At 39.4% G+C, this 27284-nt stretch overlaps 1 protein-coding gene across 2 annotated transcripts in view; it reads left to right on the top strand.

Annotated features, from left to right (window-relative positions):
* The window catches only part of oxr1a (oxidation resistance 1a), a 206098-nt gene that overhangs the window by 92052 nt on the left and 86762 nt on the right, over window positions 1-27284 (top strand). For both annotated transcript variants that reach the window (XM_074682802.1, XM_074682804.1), the window contains exon 3: window positions 23018-23211. In XM_074682802.1, the coding sequence (XP_074538903.1) occupies window positions 23018-23211 (194 nt within the window). The remainder of the gene's footprint in view (window positions 1-23017; window positions 23212-27284) is intronic.

Genomic DNA, 27284 nt, shown 5'->3' on the forward strand with positions numbered 1-27284 from the left:
ATCCCCGTCATGATAAATGTAAAAGCAGTGGTACTCTGAAAGAGAGTGCAGCGGCCGCTGTCGCAGCCTTGGATGTGTAATTGTTGACAAAGCAATTTGGGTCAGCTTTGGCTCGGAGGAGAAGTGCTGTCACACGGTAACAAGGATGTCAGTTGGCTGTATCTATCTAAGAGGCAGCGTGCATGCCGCCATTATGTGGTCACAATAGCAGGGGCTTACAGTGTATGTTGCCCTCTGTCTTCTATACTTTGGCATTTTATTTTCTGCACAGTAACACATCTGAGGCCGTGTTGCTCTCCAGAGTGCTCTCTGACTGAATCGTTTGTCTTTGTACCGTACTGTTTGACCTCATGATGTTAACAAACTGACGGATTTCTGTCTGTTTGAAACTTGAATGCTTCGGTGTTTGTCTGGGACTTTTATTTTTAATGGCTCTGGCTTCAAAGCTGCTCTCATTACCATACTGCTGCTCAAATTTACATAGTGACGTTTTTTACTGATTATGTGCTCGCTGAGTTTTCATCACAATAAAAATGGACTAAAGCACTGAAAGGACTCACACAGATACACACACAACCACACACACACACACACACAGAGCTGTTGACGTAATCCTCATGCCTGGGCAGAGCAGGGACAGGGTGACTCATATCTGAGAGTAGCACCTCTCTGCCACCAGGAACACCTCTGCTCTCAGAGCGTGGAAAAATCCCATCTGACACTTGTCTTAACGCCCAGCCAGACCCCGGCAGATCATGGCCCATGACTCCAGTCCCTCTTCAGAGCCTGGATCTCTACCCTCTTCTGTCCTTTGCAGCCATTGAGTTTGCACCCTGCTATCCTGTCCATCTTGATCTTTCCCTCTGTCATCCCGCTGTCCACTGTACCTCATCACATCCTCAGGTTTTGGCTCAGGCCACAAAAACAGGCTGAAGGCAGCTTGGCCAGCTCAAGCCACTCTCTCCTCCCTCCTTGCTGCTCCTGTTTTGTCTGTGTGTCCGAGTTATATTGGGTAAATACATTAGCACAGTGCCCCACTCTCCTAATGAGGACGAGGTCACATGACAGGCCTTTTCCTATGCTTAAGTTAAGCGGTTTGAAGGATCGATTCCATAATCTTCTCTCTGCCCTGGAGTCGATGGAACCTGTACAGAAACCTGCTGGGTACGTAGAAATTACTCTTTCTCCCTGGATTCTCCCTTTTGCCCCAAACAATCCTACCCTAATGATGTCCTGAAGGAGCTTTGTTTTAAAATATATTTCCAAGAAGGAAAAGGATAATGAGAGTAAGCTACAAGCTCAGTCCTGCTCTGCAAACGGAGGGAGCTGTTGAAGGATAATGAGTGAGGAGGCTGTTTGCTGTGCTGGGATTTAGCCGGCTAATCAAAGGAAAACTAATAACAAGTGCTGCATCTCCCCAGGCTTCAGCTTTAACAGTTTAATATTAAACTTGTTATTAATTATGCTGAGTGTTTCATTTTCAAACACAGTACTCAACCAATCAAGAGAAGGGATCGTGAGCATTGGTTTATTTTTATCTAAACACGAAATAATACTGACATCCCAGGGAAGCAGGATCGCACGTTTGAAGTATTTGTGTGATTCTGGGGGAAAGGTGGTTTGTCAGAGAAGCTTTAAGGAGATAAATCAATGAATAGATCATTTCCAACTGTTACTTTAGTCTCTTAAGAGTCTGTTTGAACCCAGACATCTGATGGTTAATTTAAATAGTACAACTGTCATCAACCTTCAGAGAAAAGCATCCTTTGAATCACTTCTCCTCATTCTTTATAATCTTTTTTTTAATTTGATCCAAGATAAAAACAAATGTAAACAATCTGGCTGTATAGATGTTAAAGTCATGTTTTGCCTCTGAAGTAACATAAATGAGAAAAGCATTTTGAATGACAAACTGATATTTCTAAAGAGGAAGTCTTCATCGAGGAGTGTCTTTGGCTGTTAAAGTCACGTTTTATAGTTAATGCAAAAAACAGGAAGTCAGAGTCTTACACCATACTCCAAATGTAGTATTTTCATTAAAAAGCATTATGTGTTTAAATAAAACTATGACAATAACTTTGAAATTTTCCATTCTAAAGATGAAACAATGATGAGCTAACATGGATTCACAGATGATATGAATAGATGAGCCTGTTTTTTTTTTTTTTTTTGTTCACAATTTAAAACTGTTTGTGGTAAAAGTAAAAACAGAATGAATGCATGTTGACGGAAAGTAGACTAAAACTATCAAGGGCAAAAAAAGACTAAAAGGTGACTAAGCTAAGCTAAGCTAACAGGTTTTTTCATTCAAAAAAAAAATCTATAGCTGCAAATATGCACGCTGCTTTTAAGTGGAGTTTTTTGAGGTATTTGATCAAATAAGTGTATCACTTATGAGATGGTGTTCAGCTCAGCCCTTTTGATTGAAAACTAGCTGTAAAACTGGCATTAGCGCTAGGCTAACCAACACTGCAGACCAGGTCAGTCCTACACTAAATGTAGCTAATTTTTAACAAGTCCAACCCAGACTCTCATGTCAGTGAAAGTTAATGCTTTACTAAGAGATGAACATACAAATGGATCAGAACTGGCTCATCCTAGCCGCGACAATGGTGTGAACCAGAGTGTTATGAGGAACAGCAAGACTTAGAAATTGAAAGAGAGAGGGACAGACTTTAGTGAAACTGTCCAGGACGGATCATAAGTTTCCTGGCAGTAGTCTTGAACCCAGAGAGCTCCAGAAGTTGTGAAAAAGGCTTTATAACAGCTCTACTCCAGGACCTTAGTGAATCTGAGGACAGGACAGGTGGCTCCATTAACGTCCCCTGCCTCACTGATTCTTCATCAGACTTTCTTTAATCTGAGGTAGATTATAAAACTTTTTGCTGGCAACTTTTGTAAATCAAAACGGTAAAAGTGCCACGCTGACAAGGGGCCACCACAACATCTGAGCAGTATAAAACACTGTTTAAGGAAACCAAAATGTTTTTTTTTACTCTCTAATGTTCATTGTGGAAACAGACTTACCACAAAAAAAATCTAGGATGCCTGTAGAGTGGAAATTTGGGAAACATCATCAGTTAAGTTTATAGCACAGCAAGAGAAATGAAAGCACATGTTGCAGACACCTCCTGAAGCAGGGATTCAATTTTTTTTTTTTTTGTTTAACCACACGTGCCATTTTTCTATATATACCATATTTTCCTTTATTCTTTTTTTAGAATTATTCTATTCTATCAGGGCTCATTTTACTTACCATCAGTGGGAAATAGCAGCACAAACTTTGTTTTGTTTTCAGCTGAAACTCATACCAACCATCCGAATCAGCAGCAACAGTACCATAACCTGGCACGCCAGACGAACAGTTTCATATATCCGCCACGGAATTATTTCACTAGTCCATCTGGGTAGCAGCTCTTCTGATTTGTTTTCAGAGGCGGAACTTTAAAAAAAAATCTGCAGCTGGTGATTGGACGACCGTTCTGATTAACACACTCACCACGGACCAATCCACATCAAGCCACGGTATGACGTAGCTTATTTGAGCCGATGCTTCTAAGAAACAATAGATGAACAACTACTGAATCACGAGAAACAGCTGTGAAAAAGGCGTTAGACGACAGCTTCCGTTTTTATAAATTTAACCTAAGAATCAAAGGAACGCTGACAAGTACAAAAGTCTGCTGACGTCACGTCTGCTCCTACAGCTCCCGCCTCTCTTCCCTGATTGGGCCGGTTAGAATTGAGCCGAGTGAAATCATTGGTCATTGGAGCCTGACAAGATGGACCTGCAGGAGTTCAGAAACTGAATCAGGCAGGTCCGTCTGCTCTGCAAGGTTAACAGTACCAACCAAAGCTCCAACTATTTGAATTATTAAGAACTGCTAAGAACTGTATGTGCTCATGCATGGACAAGACCTGATTGTGTAAATTAGTAAAACACATGTTGATAACTCCTGGGGTAAGTGAAGGAGCGAGTGGAAACCCACTCACTGAATATAACACCACCATGCAACAGAGAAGAGTACAACGTGTGCGTCATCTGTGTGACTTAAATCCAGAGCAACAGAGAGTGTTACAGTGCAAAGGATCACATTTGGACCATGATCCATGCAGACCCCACACCCCATGGTAGCAGAGGAGGAATATAAGGACACTTGTTTTCCTGAGCCACAGCGATATGGGTACACTTCACATGGCCTGCTGTGCACACAGCTAGAGGCTATGTTTCTTCATGATCTGATGTGAAAGCATTGCAGTATTAAAACAGTCAGGTGAACAAGGCTTATGCTAAATAACATTAGGGGAAGACCCTGTGAACGCAGTGCATTGAGGATGGGATGTGATTGGTTGAGCCTAGAAATGCTAAGATCTGCTGTATGAATCATCTATATCTTCACTCTGCTCATGGCTTACAGCTTGACTTGCACAGATTGTTTGGTATTGAAAAATGCAGTTTTTTTCTAGTAAATAATTGGAATTGAGTTCACATCTGTGGCTTTAATTTAAAAGAAAAAAAATCGAAATCTTCAGTAGTCAGATTGTTGCTGTGAAAACTCTGAGATTAGGACATCCTTGATGTAACCAGGACACCTGAGGGATCAGATCATACATTGATGCATAATGACACTTGCAGTAAAGACTTGCCACTTGTTCCTTGATCACCTATATCTGATATTGATGCTGGATGAAAACAGGGTCAGAGGAAGTGAGCCTGGCGTAGCAGACATTATTGATGAGCAAGATGTTTACATTATTGTTTTATCATCTTTATGTATGTCAGCTAGAGCCACTTGCTTTTAACAGGAAGTGACATGTTTCCACTCCTCGCAGGCAGTTCAGTGCCTGAGGGCTGTAACAGTGATGTCTGCAGCTGTAATTAACACCTTACATCCCAACGATCGTTTCAGCACACGACAGCAGCCGCACAGGCTTCATGAGGTGCTGCTGTCACCCTGTTTGTCTTTAAATGTTTGACCCCAAGTAAAGCCACAAATAGCAGACACTTGGTGGTGTAGACTCAACAAAGTGCTGGAAACATTCCTCAGAGATTTTGCTCCATTCATCAGACCAGGCAACGTTTTTCCAATCTTCTATTGTCCAGTTTTGGTGTTGCTGTGTGAATTGTAGCCTCAGTTTCCTGTTCTTAGCTGACAGGAGGCTCACCCGGTGTGGTCTTCTACTGCTGTAGCCCATCTGCCTCAAGGTTGGATGTGTTGTGTGTTCAGAGATGCTCTTCTGCAGACCTCGGTTGTATCCAGTGGTTATTTGAGTTACTGTTGTCTAAATCACCCTTCCTCTCCAAATTGATGCTCAGTTTTAACTTCAGCAGCTCATCATCACCATGTCTAAATGTGCTGAGCTGCTGTCATGTGATTGCTTGCGTTAACAAGCAGTTGAACAGGTGTTCTTCATCAAGTGGTTGGTGAATGTATGTGTCATGAGCTCTTTTAATAGAAAGGCAAAGTGATGTGTGCTCACCAGTGAATTACAACAAACATATGTAAATGGTATACATGGTAACCAGCAGTTGGTCCTTCCTGTTCAGAGGATCAGGTGTCTTAACAAGTTATGGGGTTAAGCTTTAGGGAAACAATCCTCACACTTAAAAGTTCCTTGATTTACATGGAGGCCTAGCAACTGTGTTTGCAGAGAGAACTTATGACATTCACCACTTTTTTGTGTCAGGGCTTTTAAGATTTTTTTTACACTTAAAAACAGGGACAGGCATAAAAACAACTAAAAACAGCTGTACACGTGTACTCCTAGTTGATGCTACTTAATTTGGCAGTATGCCTGTTGGAGATGGGATAAAAATCAATGTATTAGAGAACTGAGATTCTTTCTTTTACAATTTTAAATTGTAACTTTTTTTTTTCCAATTTTGCATTTTTTTTTCCAAACGGAGTCCTTTTTTTTTTTTTTTTACCTTTTTTTTTTTTTTTTTTTTTTTTTTTTTTACCTTTTTTTATAAGCTAGGTTGGAAAAAGTTGAATTGTCAGATCCCCTGAGTAAATCCTTTAAACTGACTCACATGTGATGGCCATTTTGGGGGGAAATATGACTCCTGATAAACTCTTTGTTCCTTCTTTATTATCTGGTGGTAAAAAAAAAACAAAAAAAACAAAAACAAAAAAAAACTAAAAATCACAAAAAATCAGAAGTGTTGAAGAATCGCAATTAAAATAGAATCGGCACCCCAAGAATAGTATAAGAATCAAATCAGAAGAATAACATATCATCCCAGTCCTAGTGCCTGTGGTCTATGACAGTAATGACTATCTATCAGACTAATAACTTTTCAAGTGAGTTGATTTGACCGTCGAACATAAAACATTTAAAATAAAAGCATCATATTAAAAACATGGAAGTTTCCCCACAAAAAAGGTAAGTTAAGCTTTTACTTAGGAAACCATATCAGAGGCTTTACTGTGATTCATGTTTTAACACCTTGGATGTAAACTACAGATAAAAATAGTAACACAAGCTGATGAAGTGGTTTGAATCAGCTTTGAGGTGGATAAAACGGACTGATGCTCCATTGAGAACATGATTCTTTGTAGTTATTTGTATAAACCAGAGGATATGAATTAAACTTCTTCCTGCTTGTTTGAAAAACGGCAGAAAAAGCTTGAAGAGGTTTCCTTCGATGAAGACATTTTTAATTTTCAAAACAATACTTAATTTGACAGGAAAGAGTTGTTTTCTGGGTATGACTCACAGGGACTCACTGAGGCTTTGTCTTTATTGATCTGAACTCTTTCCCAGGTTCACATTTGAGCCAAACAAATCAAAGTTGACTCAAGATCAGCTGTGTTGTCAGGTGTGTTATTTGTCATTAGAAAATTACATTCTGCAAGTTATGGTGGATGATTTATCTGAGAGATAAGACCTACACTTCAGCTTTAAAAGGATACTCTTGTTCTGTTTGTGTTGTTGTCTTTAGAGCGAGGTTGTATGAGGTACTCATCAATAGTAAGTGTATTACCCACAGGAGATGTAGGTCAGCTTGGCCTCTTTGCTGAGGGACCAGCTGGAATAGAAGCATGAAGGCTATTAACCGCTGCAGATGGGGTCAGTCTTACCCTGAATTCAGCTTTTTTTAAGAAGTTCAGACCAAAACAATGTCAGTGAAAGTTTACACTCTGCTCAGAACATTTGTAGCACTTTGCTTCGCGAACAGACAGACCATTTGTTTTTCCATCACTCACAGACATGACACCTTCGAGTTTGTCTGTTTTGACACAGTGATCAGCTGCTAGGGCCTGCAGGCATCAGAGAGAGGATAAAAACAACTTTTATTTTGAATAAAATGACTATGGAAGAGACTAAGACATGCATTTACTGTAGACACATGAGGACATGTTCAGAGACCAGAACACAGAGAAAGAAGAAAGGAGGAACATTTGACTCCTCCACAAGTGGATCTGATAGCAGCACTGCTTCCCTTACTTTCTTTATTTAACACAAATTACACTGTAAAAACTAAAATATTAACATTTATAATTTTATTTTTATCAAGAATTATCTTGTAAGAGTTTATAAGAGTCACATGCACCTGATAGATCCAGCAATTCATACGTCTTTTTTTGTCTTTTCATGTCTTGAAATCAGACATTTGTATGGACGTGGGGTGAATGTGGCTGTTGTTAAGTCTAATAAGACAACTGATACTCAAAGTGGGTCATGAACTCTCACTAAGATTCCAGTTTTTGTTGTGTATGGTTGAAGCAGCTCACATGTGGCTGTCACTCAGTGATGGACTCACAATCACAGGTCAGGAGTTCAATCCCAGGTCCCTCAGTCATCATGCCAAAGTGTTCTTGAGCAAGACGCTTAAACCCCCAAACTGCCCCTGGTGCTGTGCCATGCCTTCAGTAGGTGAATGGGATTAGCCTCTGCCATCTGTGTATGGATGAATGTAACTTTAAGTATAAAAGCGGTTAGTGGTTACCATCAGTACAGGCTCCCCTCAGGAGAGTTATGGGTCGATCACCTTCACACCATATTTGATGATGTATTTGATGGCAAACTGGCCTGAACTAAGAATCGGTCGCATAATTAGTTAATTGGTTTATTTTGACAGGGACAGTGTTCATCCATTTAGCAGTACTAGAGTTAGCTATTAGCTAATTTACATCCTAAGTCCCTGAGCAGGACACAGAGACGTTTCTATTAAAAACAAACATCGTACAGACAGCTGCACACCAATCATAACCACTTTACAACTCCACCGGATACATTCACAATAAGATTACTGACCCTGTGAGGACTTTCTAAGTGATCTCGAAGAAGTCTCACCTCTATTATTTACTTCATCATTTAAAATAAGTTAATCAGCGGCAAAATAGGTTATTTCTAAATGCTATTTCTCAGTTCTACAGGATCCAGATTGGTTTACAGCACATAGAAACCCCAAGACAACACCATGCCAGATGACTGAGTTTAGCAGTGAGCAGAGAGATCTGTGTTTTCCTCTGCTGGAAATGATTCCTTCTTGGATTAATTTTGTTATAATGGTGGACACTGTAGCTGGACTGTCAAAAAGAAAAGGGATGTTAGAGCAGAAGAATGCTAAACCAGAGATTAATAGAGCACAGGCTAAACCACAGGCTAATCTTTTAGTGATAATGTTCATTCTAACCCACAGTCAGCAGTTATTCTGCAGTGGTCTGTTCAAACTTGAGAGTCTATCAATGAAATGAAGAGTTAGGTTACGTTAGCTCTGCTTGGTGAGGTAGATGAGCACTGGTAGGACATAACAAGGATTCATTAACGTTACAGTCACAGACACGTCTCAGTGCACCGGGCTGTGAAGAACACTGAATATAGCTGGCTACTAAACAACACTACAAACAAAGTTTGCTTGTTGTCATGTTTCAAACAATAGCGCTACATTACTATGAATAAATACATTACCACGGCTCTTTGCATCCTAGGAAAAGTTGTCTTGAACAAAGAAAAGTGGGTTTAAAAACACCTGCTCTCCATTTGTTTTCTTTAAAACAAACACACGCCAAGGTAGAGTCACCTTCTCATGATAGTCGGTGCATGTGCTCATGGGAAACTGAGTCTTAATCCCATAAAAAAACAGTTGAAGTCCCCACTGCCTTTTTAAATGTGCAACATTAAAATATAAAAAGCCTAAGTGCAGTACACTAAAACAAGTCTATAACATAACATAAAATAACAAAACAAAACATAGCATAACATATAACATAACATAACATCTAACAAAACATAACATATGACATAACGTAACAGCATAACATAACATAACATTGGATTACATAGCATTACATTACATTACATAGCATAACAACACAACGTAGCATAACATAACATGGTATAGCACAACATAGCATAAGATAACATTACATAACATAACATTCTATTATATAGCATAACACAACATTACATTACATAACATAACATAGCATAACATAACATAACATAGCATGGAACAACATAGCATAGCATAACATAACATAGCACAACATAACAAAGTATTACATAGCATAACATAACGTAACATAGCATAACATTGCATAGCATAACATAGCATAACATAACGTTACATAACATAACATAACAAAACACAACATAACATAACATAACATTACATAACATAGCATAGCATAGCACAGCATAACATAACATAACTGGGATGTAGGACATATCACCCACATTGGCATTGACAGTACCATGTTAAAGCTACACAACAGCATCAGACAATTTGGTAACAACAAATCATCAAACCAGTAATAAAATCATTTTGTCAGTGCAGCATGAGAAAATAGACTTCATAAAACATGTTGTATTTACATGAGATACAGAGATTACATTACATAGCATAACAACACAACGTAGCATAACATAACATGGTATAGCACAACATAGTATAACATAACATTACATAACATAACATTCTACTACATAGCATAACACAACATTACATTACATAACATAACATAGCATAACATAACATAACATAACATAGCATAACATAACATAGTAAAACATAGTATAACATAACATAGCATAGCACAACATAGCATAGCATAACATAACATAGCACAACATAACAAAGTATTACATAGCATAACATAACATAACATAGCATAACACAACATAGTAAAACATAGTATAACATAACAGCATAACATAACATAGCATAGCATAACATAACATAGCAAAGCATAACATAATATAACATAACGTGGCATAACATAACATAGCATAACATAGCATAGCATAACATAACATAACAGCATAACAAAACATAACATAACATAACATAACATAACATAACATAACATAACATAACATAACATAACATAACATAACATAACATAACATAGCATAGCATAGCATAGCATAGCATTACATAACTGGGATGTAGGACATATCACCCACATTGACATTGACAGTACCATGTTAAAGCTACACAACAGCATCAGATAATTTGGTAACAACACATCATCAAACCAGTAATAAAATCATTTTTTCAGTGCAGCATGAGAAAATAGACTTCATAAAACATGTTGTATTTACATGAGATAAGTTTTTGATTGAGTTGATTATTTCTGTATTTTAAATCCTGTTATATTTTTGCTGTGTCTTCGGTTTGGGTAAGGATGCTCAAATAATTACTGGATATCTTAGTTTCATGAGGCTGAGCTAAAATCATGACAGGAACTAAAACGCTTGAAATATTTCACTGCAGTGAATTTAAATAATGAGGCAGTAGACCTTTCTGAATAAAACCTCATCACATTCTATCGGGTACATCATCAGCTTGAAGAGCTGATCCAGTCACTACAGAAAGAGGAGTGTTGTCAATGAATAAAAAAGTATAGAAGGGCTTAGAAATAGAGCACTGTGACATTAATGTTTGGTTGTTTTACATTATCTAAAAGTTGTGGTGAAGTCGACCCTCTCTGCTATGGCTCATGTTTGAGGAGACATTCAGAAAAATGGAGCTGCAGCTCTGTGAGTCAGATCAAAGAGCAGCTGCTGGGAAAGCTTCGAGCTCATTGAAACGTTTCCTGTCCCGTAAACACACATCTTTAGAGTTAATTCATTACAAATGTGATTCAATTACAGCACCCAGGACTGGTGTTGACTGATCAACCGTGATCCCGACACCAGTAGTGACAGATGTTGATGCTTCCAGCCAGTTTATGACAATTAGCATACTGCAAGAAGGTGCCCTGCTGATGAAGAGGAGCTTCACAGCAGTGATGATTATTAGTGAGGAGTAAGAGGATCCACAGTGACATGTGACATGTGTTTGAAAATGTTGGACAGGATTTTAGATTTCTCGTGAAGATACAAGAGCAAGATGCAAGACGAGGATAAATTTTGACCTTATCTAGACAGAACATAAAATGCTTTTTTTATGACACCACGCTCATATAGCTTCCTGTCCATGAAGGCTTAGCCGAGGAAATTACATCCATCCATTCATTCATTTTCTCCGGATTATTTGGAGCCGGGTTGTGGTGGCAGGAGGCTTAACAAGTTGTCACAAAATTCCCTTTCCCCCATAACACTCCCCAGCTCATCCTGGGGGATTCTGAGGGGCTCCCATGCCCGGTGGGATATTTAATCCTCCCACTACATTTTAGCTCCAATCCTAGGCCTCCTCCTAGTCAGATGTGCCCATAAACCCCCAATTGAAGGTGCCTGGAGTCATCCTTAACAGATCCTCATCAGGCTCTTATTCATGCTGAGGCATAGCTTCACTCCGAGCTCCTCACCCTGAGTCCCCGGCTGAGTCCAGCCCCCCCTTCAGAGGAAACTCATTTCATCCAGCTGTATGGTTTCATTCCTTTGGTCGCTAACTAAAGCTCATGACCATCGGTGAGAGCTGGGGCTTGGATTGACCAGTAAATCGAAAGCTTTGCCTTCAGCTCAGCTCCCTCCTTACAGCGATGGTTCAGCACAATGCTCGCATTACTGCTGACACTGCACCGACACGTCTGTCCACCCCCCACCCCGACCCTCCAGTGCCTGCTGGGGGCCTCGGCTGATGCTTTCATTTCCATTTATTTATTTTCCGCAGCAGGTTGACGGGCATAAATCACAGGCGCATTAAAAAACAATAAAAACAATAAAAACTAGAAAATCGGTTAAAGCAGAAACAGTTTGAGGCACTGTGGATTTAAATCAAAGTCTGAAGAGATTTTATCGTTAAAGTTTGTTTCAGGGTGTCCCATGACCTCATATACACTGATACCTCACAGATGTTACAACACTCCACATCAGCTTTGTTTACAAAACACATGCCGTTAATTCAGTCAGCCCTTTTTTTTTTACTCGTTTATTAATCTGAGAGACACGTTCAAGATCGTCTCCCCCTTTAAACGTCCTCCTTCTGTGCTGGTCCACACACTCTCCAGAGAAAGATGTATGGAGGAAAATATATATATATATATTTATTTATAAATATATATGATTTATGTATTATTTATTTATTTGTTTGTTTGAACACACACAAACACACACACACGCTCACAGTCACACAAGAGCATGACGTTGCACTCAATAGTTGTGCTGACCAATCACGTTGCCTCCTGATGCCGGCTCACAGCAAATGAGAGCAGGGGAGCAGGACAGAGGCTAGCAACAAGGAGGGAGATGAGGAGGAGGAGGGTAGGTGGAGGAGGAGAGGAGGAGGACAGTGGGAGACTGCAGTAACAGTTAAGTGGACACAGCCAAACACTGAAGGCTGTGTGTGTGATGGAGCTGCAGAGTCTGGTGACAGAGACAGCCAGTGTATGTTTATTTCCCTGTATGTGGCTGTATTTGCTGCTCCAGCCGGCGAGAGGCCCTTACATCTGATGAGCAATCAATTCCTCCCCACTTTCCCTCTCCTGCTCGGCCTAAGCTGTGGAAAAAAAGCCTTGGTCAGTCAGATTGAAAGACCACAGCAGAGGGTGTTTATGTGCACAGTGATGCATTTGGAAAGAGAGCAGCAGCCTTTCCTCTTACAAGCTTTTGCTTACTGTTGCCAAAGAGTTGATTAATTTTCCTTGTAGAGCCGTCATTGGTCCTACGTTTAGTGAGCCATCTGAATGCTACCAGTGAGTAATACAGCTGCACAGTACTTAATCATAGAAATCCTGCATCTGAAACCCTGTTTAAGATGAGCTGTAAAGGTTTCATCAGCTTCATGTTTGTACGGTAATAAAAAAATCCATATGATTAATACCTGGAAGCTGGAAACAAACAGATGTTGTGATTTAAAGTTGGGGATTTTGTTCAAAGAGGGGTACGGTGCTTTTTTAGGGTCTTTTTTTCTCTCACTGGTGTTTTACAAAACTCTTATTTCAGCTTCTGTCAGTGACTCTTTGTTTAAGCTGCTGTCTCTTTAAGGCTCCCTGCTCCCAAACCCCCTTCCCTCTGACTGGCCAGTCTTCTAAAGGCCTGTGGGGGGCGGAGCTATCAGCAGACCTTGGTGTTTGAGGCCTGCCCGTCTAACGTGTTATAAACCAGTTTGAACATTCTGATGTGATGACCTCATAATTTCATCAGCTCTCATGAAGATCTTGTGGAGATCTTGTGCTGTTTTTAAAGCATTTTGATTTGTTTACAAACAGATTCAGGGATTTTTACTACATTTGAATATGTAGCAGTTCAACAATCAGCATGTTTAGTCTAAACATCCAGCATTATTGCTCTATATCCATGTTTAGAATATGGGAAAGCAGGTTACCCCTTCTTAAAATTTTATCCATTATGATGTATGCATTGTGTTCCTTTTTAAATAAGTCCTCAGGACTAACTGTGCAGACCCTCTGCATACAGAACAGTGCATCTGAAAATTTGCTCCCATTTATTTGCTCCAGACATTGCCTGATTAAAAAATGACAGAGTGTGTCATTTCTCTCACTTAGGACTATTAACATTCTTAGCTGATGTGACGTTGTGGGCTGGAAAATGCAATAAGGTTAATTTGTTTTTGAGATTCTGTGTTTCAGATGATTAAATAACCAAAACTGATGTCTGTATAAAGCTTTTATTGCTTTTAAATTTACAAGTATTAATAAAAATCAAAATATTTCCCTTTAGATATTCCAATATTTTCTTGTGGTTGATGTTTTAATGTGAAGAGCAGCAGAAAATCCTACAGTAGCGTCTCTGTCCAAAACTTATTATTATTATTATTATTATTATTATTATTATTATTATTATTATTATTATTATTATTATTATTATTATTATTATTATTGTTGTTGTTATTATTATTATTATTATTATTAGGTGCAGAAAAGCAACACTACATCCTACCTGACTCAAAGCTAATCATTTTGTGACTATAACTGTGTGTAAAACTTTATGTATATTCATTACAACATCAATGAAACAGATAACTAAATGCAAAATGTGGTTTAGACTACAGGAGGATATTATGCACCTACCTGAGGCCTAGAGATGCTCCAATCCAACTTTTCTGGTCCTGATACCAATAGCAATACCTGGGCTTTGGTTATCGACTAATGTTGATCCTGATCCAAGTGTTAAATACTAACCTGCATGCTCTGCTGTGGGATAAGACTGGTGATGTTTTGAGCAAAAGACAAAAAAAGAGTACATATGGAATTACTGAAGTTAAAATTTATTTAAACTATGAGTGTTTAAATGCCTAACAGCAGTTTGGTTAAAACAAAGCTTCAGCATTTACAGAAATGACTATTCAATTGTAAATTTTATACCTTACAGACTGAATCATAGTTTGGCCTTGGTGTCAAGTTTGGGCCAATCATTCCCCACCGATACCTGATCCAGCTTTGATTGGCGCTGATACCAGGATAGGATCATGCATCCCTGCTGAGGTCCATATGTCAAGTATCTTAACTCTTTCACTGCCATTGATGTATATAGACATCATTTCAGTGCAGAACCTTGCCCGCTGAAGAACAGAAAAAGGTAGAGACAATCTTTTTTTGATGAAAGAAGAGAGTGTACTCTTTATTTCAGTAGTTTCTGTGTTTACAAAGTCATAGAACTCAATATTCTGTGGGTCAAGGCAAGGCAAGTTTGGGTCAAAATGCGCTTAAACGGCTGGCAGTGAAAGAGTTAAAAGTCAGAGAGACTGAGAGTACTGACAAATGAATTTATGCTAAAAGTTAAAGAGACTCAGCGCTTTGGAAAAGAGGCCTGGACCCTGATTTTTTTTTTGTGTGTGGTACAGATGATGTTGCAGGAAAGTGTATCGCCCATCAGAAACTGAGCTTTAGATGCTCTTTAAGACCAGCTCTGTTCTTTCTGTCTCACATTTCCCCTTTGTCGAGTTATCAGACAGTGAGCGTTAGCTTGATCTGTCAAACCTTAAGTTGGAACCATCACTTCTTAAGTGGTAAACATGTTGACACACAGTGTAAACAGATGCTGCATGTTGTTGTTACTGTGTCAGATTAGATTGGGTTTGTTCCTGTGTCCTAGGTTTGGATTTGAGTGGTTCTGTGTGCTCCAACCACGTGCTCTGACTCGCAGCATGGTTCTTATTATTACTGCTTTTAATATTCATGCCCATATCAAACTGAAGCAGGCAGACTGGTTGAAACAGCCTGTAGAACAGGTCGTCCTAATCTAGAGACAAACCTGTGTTTTTCGCTGTGAACCTCTCCTCATTTGACAGCACACTGTGTCCAGTGTTATCCTGTATGACTCACCTTGTGCTGTGTCTCCACCAGTCTTCTCACAGCTGCCTCCTCTCTGTGTGTTTGCTCTGCTCTGCTCTGCTGCTGTGCCGATACCACTTAAAGATTTGTTGGCTGATTGGGTTCACATTTACATCACCCACATTGGTCGGTGACTTTCTCGGTGAGGACGGGAAGAGCTGCAGCGTCTGAATTAGTGTTTCACACAGGCATGCGAAGCTAAAAATAGACAAGCTCATCAAATATTAACACCAGGTCCAGGTGAGGATAGGGCTGTGCATCAGTCTGCTGTTTGGTGCAGCCTGTTCAGGGACAGGGCTGACTCAATCAGTGTTTAACCACTTTTCAGCTGCTGCTTTTTTGTACTAGTACCTGATTATAAATCCTGGAGTAATCTGCAAACACAGGCTTAAACTTTTGTAAAGAAAGTGCATGAACTTTTTATTTCCTCCTCCAGCCTATCTGCAGCTGGTTTGCCTTTTTGGTCTACATTGGTCAGTAACGAACAAAATGGCGTGACTTAAACACTTTTTAAAATATGTGGAGTCTTAAAGGAGCACTGTGACAGACTAGGGGAACTTGTGGATGAAAAGTTAGATGGCTCTAGAAGAAATTGTGAAAGAAAATAAAGTTTTTGAAAAAGGTTACTGAGCCAAGAAATGTCAAAATAAAAGATTTCAAAGCAGATATGCAGCTGAAGAGGAACACAATTCACACACCCACTGAGAGTGAACTGTGAGTCACCTCTTTGGGGTCATGGGAAAGTTAGTGTTGCAATGTTTTGTCATGTTTTTCCATAAGATTCAAACACACATTCACTCTGCAACCTGTGTTTCAGCTTGTCTAATACCGCACAGAGCAGGTTATCGCTCCTCACTGCTTCAGTGCTTTCCTTTTTTTCTCTTAGTCCGCCAACCAGCCCCCCTCCTCACACAGCCATACGCCTCTTCCCTTTCTGTCCTCTGGAAGGTGCTATAGGTCCACTCACAATAACACACATGACTCTAAAACAGCTTGTTTCCTTCAGCAGGAGGAAGAATCACCAGACCCCTCTAACCCTCTGTGAAACAGCCTAAATATCCTGAGCTGGAGCTCTCAGTAAAATACTGTCATTTGATGCTTCATGTTTAATAGTTTGTACTATCTCTTGATAAATCTTTACTTTAATAGATAGAGAAAGAGGAAGAGATTGAGAGAGATACAGGGAGACAGAGCTCTCTAATGGATTTCCTTCAGGAGGTGCTGACAGAATCTCAAGGTGAAGTCAGAGGTAGTCTGGAGGTCTTTTGGAAAACACTGTATGAATAATAATAATACTGACGTGCTGACATTGGGCGACATGCATTCAGCCATGGTTACTGGGCTTTTTCAATCAGCTCTATAATAGAACAGTGAAATACAGAGGTGGCCAAAATTATTTTAAAAAATCCTGGCATATTTAGGTTTCAGTTGTTTTTGTTGAACTGGCAGATTCAAAAGGAAAAACAAACAAACATACAAACAAATAAATAAATATCTCCACAGTCATCATTATTCTCTGTATACCAAAGAATAGAGCCATCATAAGGAGATTCAGGTTATTTTCTTTGTAAAAGGGAACATTGAAAATGGTGGACTGGACCCTTCAAGTCCAGACCTCAACCCCATCCTGGGGATCAGGTTTAGTTGTAAAATAAAACAGACAAATCTATTGAACATTCAAAGAAGAGACTTTGTCTTGAGCTGGAGAAGGCATGAGATAACATTAGTGTTGAAGTTCACAGGGGATATTTAAAAGGTGGACACACCAAATATTAGAGTTCAAAGTAGATAAAAACAGTGGGACTAGGGATGGGTACCGAATTAGGCATTTTTATAGGTACCAACCAAATTCCATCTGCGGCACCGAGCACCAATTCACTTTAAATCAAACAGTACCATGTTTAGGTACCTAAACCCTCTGACTGTGAGGGAGTGGAAGAGTAGGTGATTTTCCATGCTGAATATGAACACAGCATTGCAAGTTTATATACTGAGGAATGAAAATGTTAAAATGAAAAACCTTGAGATTTTATTATTCAACGATTTTTTATTTATTCCCACATAAACACACACAAAAGTACCGAAAATTGGTACCATTAAGTCCTGATACTGATTTCCAGGTACCGTGTATCAGCTCTAGAGATGGGTACCTTTCACATTTGAAATGTTATGGTACCAATGCCCGGTACCTGGCAATCAGTACGGGTACTCAACGGTTCCAATTTTCAGTACTTTTTTGTGTTTATGTAGTAAAAAATGTTGTTTAATAATAAAATCTATTGTATAGGTACCTTTTGGTTTTACATGAATCGATACCTGGTACTTTTGACAGAATTTGGTCGGTACCTATAAAAGTACCTAATTCGGTACCCATCCCTTATCAGAACCGTATCATTTCAAATGTGAAAGGTACCCATCCCTCAGTGGGACCCACTTCATCTGATATTTGTTGTGCTCAGAGAAACCATCTGCATGTTTCATGATCAGAATTTGGAGGCAAAAAAAGGTCGATACTTTCAGATCTGTCAGGTGTTCTGATACTTTTGGCCTCTGCTGTATTTATAGAATAAAGTATCATAACTGTCTTTATGTATCACATTGTAAAATTTCCCTGTGGTCTTTAAATTCCCCATTATGGGACAAATAAAGGGTTGTCTTATCCCCCAGGTTGGATTTGAACCCTCCACCTTGGGTTAACTTCATGGGGCATTTTCCATCAATTCTGTGAGAAAAGACCAATTAAACACTAACATTAAACTTTGATGGTTCAAGTATTTTCTCATGTAATATTGATAATAGTGAGCTATATGAGCTTAGAGCTCATGCAGATAAATCAAATATGTATTTCCTATCAATTTGAATGAGTTAAAATTCAAGCAGTCTCACTCCAAGCGTCATGCTGTGATTTGTGTTTTCAGTGACCAGGAAGAAAATTGTAATTTAGAAACTGGATTTTGAGTTGATCATTTTAATGCTGTGCTTAAGCTAATTAGAGCTCATGTTGGGAAGTCAAACAGGTAGTAAATTAGTATAAAACATGTATTTCTTGCTGATTTACATCATTATCATTAAGTTCGTGGACACACTGGAGAATCAATTTTCGGTTTTTAAACATGTTATGAATATCAGACCAAATCCAACCCTCTCCAGACTCTGATGTGCCTGTTCAGCGTCAGAGAGATAACTGCCTTGGGTTATTATGAATGAGTCTGGGGAACAATTACAGTGGTTAAATGCTGAATATAAAAAGAATCAAATATTAAAAACGAGAGGTAAAAGCTGCCTGATCTGGAGTGATAATGGATGGTGGGCTGAACTACAGCCGATGAGTCAGGGCTTTAGCCAGGAGTGGATCGTCAGCTCTGAGGGGGGAAAGCAGATGAAACCCACAGTCCAGAGGATCTTTAACCTCCGTCCGTGAAAAACAAAAAGTCTGACAGAAAGTTGGTGAAATGTGGCTTTGATAGAAAATTAAAAAACAGACGGTGAGATTGGAAACAAGTTGCCTCCAGTTTTTTATTAAAAATTCAACAGTGAATCTCTCTGGCCCCAGTGCTTTTGCATTTTGCATATCGTAAAGAGATATTTTGATTTCACCGAGAGAAATAGGGTTTTTCCATTTGTTCGGTGAATGCTCTGCTAACTTGGGCTAAATTTATGCTCAGGAAAAAAAAGACCAGCGAGGTCATGAACCAGCTCAGGATGGGACACGAATATTGAACGTCTGTTTGTTTCAGAGAGGTGTTTGAGACGCAGTTCACGTCCCTCTAAAGACTCTTAAGATTAATCATTTTAGGTTTAAGCTTTTTTTGCATTTTGTGTGTATTTTAGTGGACCTGAAATGTAAATGCCAGCCAATAACTTCATACAAAGTGACTTTTTTTTAGATGCATTAGTAAAATGATGATTGCACACGTAGGAGCACAAATAAGCACAATCAGTTCATGTCTTTATGTCTTTTTAATTTGAAATTATCCAGCCGTCTTTGTCTTCTAATATCTGTCTTTCTGACTTTTTTTTACACACACCCACACACCCACACACACACAAACAAAGTCTGTTTTGATACTGTTTGTCTTTTGTTTAGTGATACTTTACTAGGAGAGGGAATTCTGCTCGGCTGATGAGACAGTAATTAGCTCTAACCCCTGTGGGAGGGAGCGGTGCCCTCTCTTGTCCTCGTCTTGTCTTCCACATCCTTTTTTCAGCAGCAGCTTTATACTTTCCCATCATCCCCCAAACCCAGTACAGGCCGTCCAAAAAGGCAGGCATCATCCTGAAAACATCATCCAGAAAACTCTGACGTGTTCAGATAATTTGGTCAATCAGTCTTTTCCTGAATGCCGTGTGATTACAGTTTTTGTGTGGGAGCGTGTTTGTAGGAAGCATTTGGTGCGTCAGTGAACCTAAAGAAGGAAAGTGAAAACATCTGTGAAGCAGAACAACATTTCCCCTGGTCCTATTCTCATCTTGGCCTGCTCTCACCACCTCCTCTTTTCACTCCGTGGCTCTGCTCAGAACAGCACACACAGTTTTGGTCAGCATTTCTATGGTGATTATGCATTTTCATTTGCCAGACACTGTTATGTATCTGCTTTGGACCACCAGGAGATGTGCGATCAGGGTGAAATAGGCAGAAAGATTCTGAAAGTTCAGCGCTTTTTCTGGAATGATTGAAAGTGTGTGTAAGGGAGTGGAGTGCTGGGGATCATGAAGTGCTGTTTCAGGACTTTTCAGACGATGGAGAGGGAGAGTGTGTTCTGATGAGACATTTTTCTCTTTAATTATATTCAAGTTTTCACTGGAGCAGCTTTTTGTCTCTATTTCTTTCCTTTATGATGTGCCTGTGTGTGGATTTATAGACATTTTGGTTTCCATGAGTGTGCAGCAATAAGGACACATTTACATGTGTTGAAGGTGCCTGAAACATGCATGGACCACAAAGATGATGGATTGGGATTCTGAAGTAGTGGGCTGAACGGTGGTGCACACGCTGTGGAGCCTGTCTGTGTGCCGTTTGCATGTTCTCCCTGTGCACGCGTGAGCTCTGTCCCGCTTCCTCCCACAGCACAAAAACATGCTCCTCAGGTTGATTAGTCACTCTTAAGAGCTTGTAGGTGTGAGTGTGTGTGTGTGGCCGCCGTAATGTGTAAGCCCTGTGATAGGCTGGCAGCCTGTCCAGGATGTACCCCGCCTTGCACCCAGTGACAGCTGGGATAAGCTCCAGCTCCAGAGAGGGAGAAGTGGAAGAGAAAATGGACAGATGAAGTCTGAAATAAAGGATTTTGTCTCAGGAAGCACCGATATGGCTTTTTAAGTCCTAACATGGTACGATACCTGAGCTTTTGGATCAGCCAATACTTAGACCTTTCCGATCTGTTACCAGCATTAATTTAACATCCTCCATTACTAAATGTGAGGATGAGACTGAGAGTCAGGTTTTGGCAACTTCAGGATTTTCTAACTTTGTAAACCAAAATCAATTAAAAAACGAATGAAACAGACTGTATTATAACTCTATAGAAAATGGGTGTTGACTGGGTGCTGACTAAATCTCTAATATTAACAGGAGTTACAGTTCAACTGTAAATCTCAAACTTCCACAGCTGTGAAATACTCCCAAACTGCTGAGCTGCTCTGGTTTTCTTCATTCATGATATTTTAGCTCTGTTTAGCAAAAATGCACAGACTGCCTGTGTTGGTGACAGTGTACACACACGGTTGTTGTAAACACAGATTAGCATAGAATTGAGTTGAATAGATATGTCCAATGGATCCCCTTTTTATCAATATCTGATTGTATTTTTTGAGTCTGTTTCAGGCTGAAACCTTTGTTTTTATTTCTATTTCATTTTAATACTTTTTCTTTTTTGCGATCAACCTTTCACATTTGAAATAATACGGTACCGGTGCCCAGTACCTGGCAATCGGTACCAGTACTCAACGGTGCCAATTTCCAGAACTTTCTGTTTTTATGTGGTGAAAAATAGTAATTTGTTTAATAATAATAATAAAAAAAATAATAATAATATATATATATATATATATATATATATATATATATATATATATATATATATATATATATATATATATATATATGTATATATGTATGTATTTATTTATTTATATAAAAAAATATATATATATATATATATTTATTTATTTATTTATATAAAAATATATATATATATATATATATATATATATATATATATATAATAATTATTATTATTATTATTATCCACTGACCTACTCTTCCACTTCCTCACAGTCACTAGGATGCATTTAGGTACCTTAACATGGTACCTTTTGATTTTACGTGAATCGGTACCCGGTACTTTTGACAGAATTTGGTACCTATAAAAGTACCTAATTCAGTACCCATCCCTAGACATGACAGAGCTTGGGGGCAAATTATGTTATTTTTTCATGTGTATCTCTTTGTGTTACACCATATTGTTTAGAAAGAACTTTAAAAATCAAATATAGCTGACTGATGAATATCTGACGAATTATCAACACTTCAGACCAAATAACATCGGCTACATCAGTGGTTCCAAAAGTGGGGGTCAGTGCCCTCTGTGGGGTCACCAAACACTGATACGGGGGTCATGAAATGACTTCCAAATCAAAAACTATTTACAAATCCATATTTTATCCATGATTTTAAAAATAAATAAACAAAATATAAATTAGATTTTACACAAACCATGCAAACAGAAAATGTTTGATCTTATTTCCACTTTTTCTTTTTTTCATTAAAGACCCCCGAGGCAACAAAGTCAGGATTAGAGCTGGATCATTGGCAGTAGAATAGTTAATGAAACCCAACAAGATATGCACATAGGTATTCTTATTTTCTACAGCTAAAGTGAATATCTCAAGATGTTTTTTGTGTATTTTGTCGGTTTATGGATAACTCCATTAGAGTAATCCCACAGCAGGGGGTCACAGGCTGAAGAGAGCAGGAACCCCTGGGTTACATCGTTTAGCACCAAGTTGCTCCTCAGTCTTCAGCCATATCATTAACTCTCCTATCTCTCCTCAAAAGTGTAAGTTTGACATTGTTTAACCTCTTTAACTGTAGCCAATGCTCTTCAGCAGGCGAGCACACTTATGTTAATTCATACAACCTCAACAAGGGCGTGATTAGTCTATTGATTTTTCTCCACACGTACACGCTGCTCAGTAATAAAAGAAGAATAACATTTCTGTGACCCAGCTCCCTGACGTCTTTCACCAAAGGCATGAATCTACAGCGATCTGCGTTTCTTTATTCCATGGCTGACTGTGTGATGTTTCTCTGTCTCCTTGTTTCCCTGCAGACTGAAGAAGAAGTCTCAGTCAGTGGATATTTCCAGCCAAGGTTGCCCCCCAACTCTGGTGCCAGCCTCACCCCCCAACAAGGCTGCTGCACCTGTTGCCAAGACAACCAGCATTCTTGCCGTGCAGGAAAAAAACACCACCAACTCCCACCGCAGCCCCCGCTGTGGCGAGCTGAAGAGAGGATATACTATAGGTAAGCTACAGGGGGCGGGGTTGACCTGCAGACTGAACGGCACTCTCTCATGGTTACATCTCTCAGCTGCATGCCTAAACTCGTATGAATTCCTGCATTTGCAGTTTTCTGACTTACATGACTGAGTTTAGGAGAAAATATTTGCTTTCACCTGTGAGAGAAATGCTAAGAGGGTGGTGTAACCTCTTGGTGAAGCTGTCAGCCTCTCTAAGAAATGATTGTCGGGTTGATCCCTGACCTCTGGAGTCCTAAGGTCCCAGCGTCCTTGAAGCAAGACTCTGATCTCTAAATAACCATGAAGAAACAAGCTCTCAGGGTGTGACTGTTTGTATGAAAGGGTGAATGTGACGGCTAGTGTGAAGCTGATTAAATGAGAAAAACCATGTTGACATAACTTGTTCAACAATGGGAGATAATGTAAGTGAGCTCAACATGATCTCTCAAGATCAGAAACAGCTAAAAAATCCACCCCATTGATAAAAACTCAAAATAAACACTCGTCAACAAACGTTTCTTCATCCATTCCTTTGATGTTCTCTATAGGTAACACTGAGGCTGCACATAAACCAGACTTTTGATGATAAAATCACAAATAACAGATCAAAATTCCGTCCAACTGGCCAAATTGAGTTGTAAATTTCTTAAATCTAAAAGTCAGTCTTTGCCAGACATTTCTAATACAAAAAATAAGAATACATCCTGAGGAATTCTGGTGTTATAAGTGGAGATTGGTATGATCATTATTGATTGTCATTTTTTGGTAATAAGCTTCCCCGTATTTTAAACAAGGATGTAGAGTAAAAATGCTGGATGTTTATATTAAACTGGTTCAGATTTTCAGACCCTGGCCTGAATCCTACAAACTCAAAAAAGTCCATCTAACATCATCATTACTCAGCATTGCCCTCAGGATTTCCTAGTTCATGGCGTGTTGAAGGGGTGGGCCTCAAACACCAAGGTCTGCCCCTCACAGGCCTCCAGAGGGCTGGCCAACCAGAGGGGAGGGGGTTTGTGGAGTGGGGAGCCTTGGGGAGACAGCAGCTAAATAGGAAGTGTTTTAGGCCATGTTTACACAACATAGAATAGAATAGAATAGAATAGAATAGAATAGAATAGAATAGAATAGAATAGAATAGAACTTTTTTGTCAATGTAGCATTTACAACAAAATTGAAGTCACAGCAGCAATCAAGAAAACAAAAGTAAGAAAGTGTGTAGAAAGTGCAAAAAGGTCCATAAGAAGATAGATGCTGACAGCTTGTCCATCATTCTCCAGTTCAGCCAGCCTCCACCTCCACAGGGTCCAGGACTGAGCTTCTTCAGCAGTCTGTTCAGTCTCTGTCTCCTGGATCCTGTCTGCTCACAGCAGGTGAAGTTCTTCCAACATGGCATTGGTGTCTGATGTTGGCTTCGTTAGCCATGTCTGTGAATAGCATGATGCTACTCTGCTCTCTGGTATTCCCTCTGTTGCTGAGTTAGCACAGCTAGCTCGTCCATTTTATTGGAGATAGATCTCACGTTCCCATAACGATGGATGGAAGGACAGGTCAGTGTCGTCACTTCTTAGCTCAAACCTAAGAACCAGCACATCGTCCTCACCTCCTTCTCCTCACCTCGTGGGAAAACATCTGGCCTTGCACCAGTTAGCATTGGCATGCTACAGGCTGCTAGCAGCTGAGTTTACATGTAAACAATACAGCCATGGTTACATGTAGGATCTCACTGTAAAACAACGTTTCTGTGTAAATGAGCGACCAAAATGCAACAATACTTTTGTGTGTCATCCTTTAACTGTTGTCGTGTAAACAGCTGCTCAGACAGAGGCTAAAATAAGGGGTGTTTTAAAACACTAGTGAGAGAAAAATAGGGATTGTGTTTTAGCTGTAAATTCTTGACAGTCAGCTCTTAATATTGTCAGTATCACAGTGAAAGTTGCAAGTGGAACAATGTTTAGCTGTAGCACTGTATCTTTCCCTCACAGACAAGTGAAGGGATGCTCCCTGTGGTGATCAGAAAGTGATGTTTGACTTCTGGCATTAGTTGGCCTAGACTGTTTAAGGTAATCTTTTATTTGTTACACATTGCGAAAATATGCGGTTACAGCACCAAACAAGACCTTGTGCCTGAATCTTATGGTCTGGAGCAAGAATCAAATTTTCTCTCAGAAGATTCAGCACATCACTGATGCCATAGACCTGCTGACGTTACCCTGATCATTTTTTCTGCAGCCTTTATCTCAGTAATGGATTCAGTTTGTACTCTGATTTCTTTGGACCCGAGGTTTGAAGTCAATTGTTCAGATATCTATTTATGAAAGAAGGCCGTGACCTGATGCTTATATGGCTTTAAACCACAACATAACAAATGACATAAGCCTCTGCAGGAGTGTGAGTCATAACTGTTAATCCTATGCTTTAGCGAGTGTTGACCCAGTAAAACCACATACACACTAAAGCCTCTGTGTCATCATATGAGGAGAGATCTTTAAACCATTTATGTTGTTGTGTTACATGATGAGATATGAGCGGATCAGACCAATCTCAGAGCACATCTCAATCATCAGCAGTTGTTTTTTGACAACGCTCTGCAGAATGATCCTCCAGGACAGGATCAAAACTTTTCAGTAGCTCTGGTGAAGTTTAACAACTTCTAGCCAAGATTTTTTTTTCATGCAGCGTTTGTCTGTAAGGCAAAGGCTGTTTCCTTAATATCTGTGCAGAAATCTGAAAAGCTAACAGATCATTATACAGAGGCTGCATACAGGCTAACTGCAGTGAAATGAGCTCAAAGTATTAACCTGTTTCTTTATCATTTAATTAAAATGTATGAGTTTTTAGTTGGCCCTGACAGCACCCTGATGAACACTGGTCAAACTACCAGTACAAAAAACTTATTACAAACAACTTCAACAGTTGCACTCAAAATGATTCAACCCCTATTTTGAATGTGGTTAATCGGCAAAATTGACAAACTTTGGGCTGTTTACAATACAAAAATACCAAACAAGAACAATGACGTAGATTGACAATATTTGCAAATGTTTTCTCCAATTTCAACACAAACCTCCACTTTTCTTGCCATGTTTTAAGCGTACCTGATGTAACCACTCAAATTCACAAGTTCCCTCAAATATGTTTGAAACATAGCACATCAAATGTTTTTTGATTGTGATGTTTGACTCCACATTCGGAGTATGGGCAAGTAACGAGATGTGTTCAGAGAGTTCAGACATCATTGCTTGGCAAAAACAAGGAAATTAAAACGAAACGATATCAAAAGCACTGAATGTTCCTGGTTATAGAGGTGGCAACATAGTTCACAAGTTTTCAGTTAAACCCCAGTGACTACACTACCTGTACACGGCGTAGAGAGGGAGCTATATTGCCATATTGAATCGGTTTTAATTTTTTGCATACGGGTCACTCAGCATTGAAAAACGCAACAAACTGCAGGTGTGTGCCAGGATCATAGGATCCCTGCTCCCTGACCTCTCAGACTTATACAGAGCCAAGTGACAAAAAAAGGCTTGGTCTATCCGGGCAGACCAGAGTCATCCCTTGTCTGGGGCCTTTAAACTGCTACCGTCTGGCCTACCAGCATGCAGGACAAAGAGACTAAGAAATTCATTTGTTCCTGCTGCTATTACTTTCTTAAACAACTAACCAAATTGTGTTCATTTTCTTTGTCTGTCGAGTGCAGTCTGTATGTACAGCATGTGTGTGTTTCCTTTGCTGCTGACTGCAAGACAACTTGCCCTCTTGCAGGGATAATAAAGATAACCTTGAACCTTGATCAACCACTGTCACTAGATCCCTCAGGAAAAGGTGGTCAAAAAAGAACTTAAAAGACAAGCAGCAAGGCTCTAAGGTTTAATTTTGTCTCGTAAGGCACATATGTACACTGAAGGTCTCTATGGTAGAAATCAAGGACACACACCATTACTGACCCGTAAGAATCAGAAAAGTCAGCTCCAGTGTGCTTAAAACCACAGACAAGCCACATTTTTTTTCTTTATTCTGTTCTGGGAAGTGATAAAAAAAGAAGCTGGGACTTTTCGGGCTGATGAATCAGCTG

This window comes from Halichoeres trimaculatus, unplaced genomic scaffold (genome assembly GCF_033239565.1).
Source record: "Halichoeres trimaculatus isolate MK-OKI-2021-1 unplaced genomic scaffold, fHalTri1.1 fHalTri1_scaffold_12, whole genome shotgun sequence".
Lineage (NCBI taxonomy): Eukaryota > Metazoa > Chordata > Actinopteri > Labriformes > Labridae > Halichoeres > Halichoeres trimaculatus.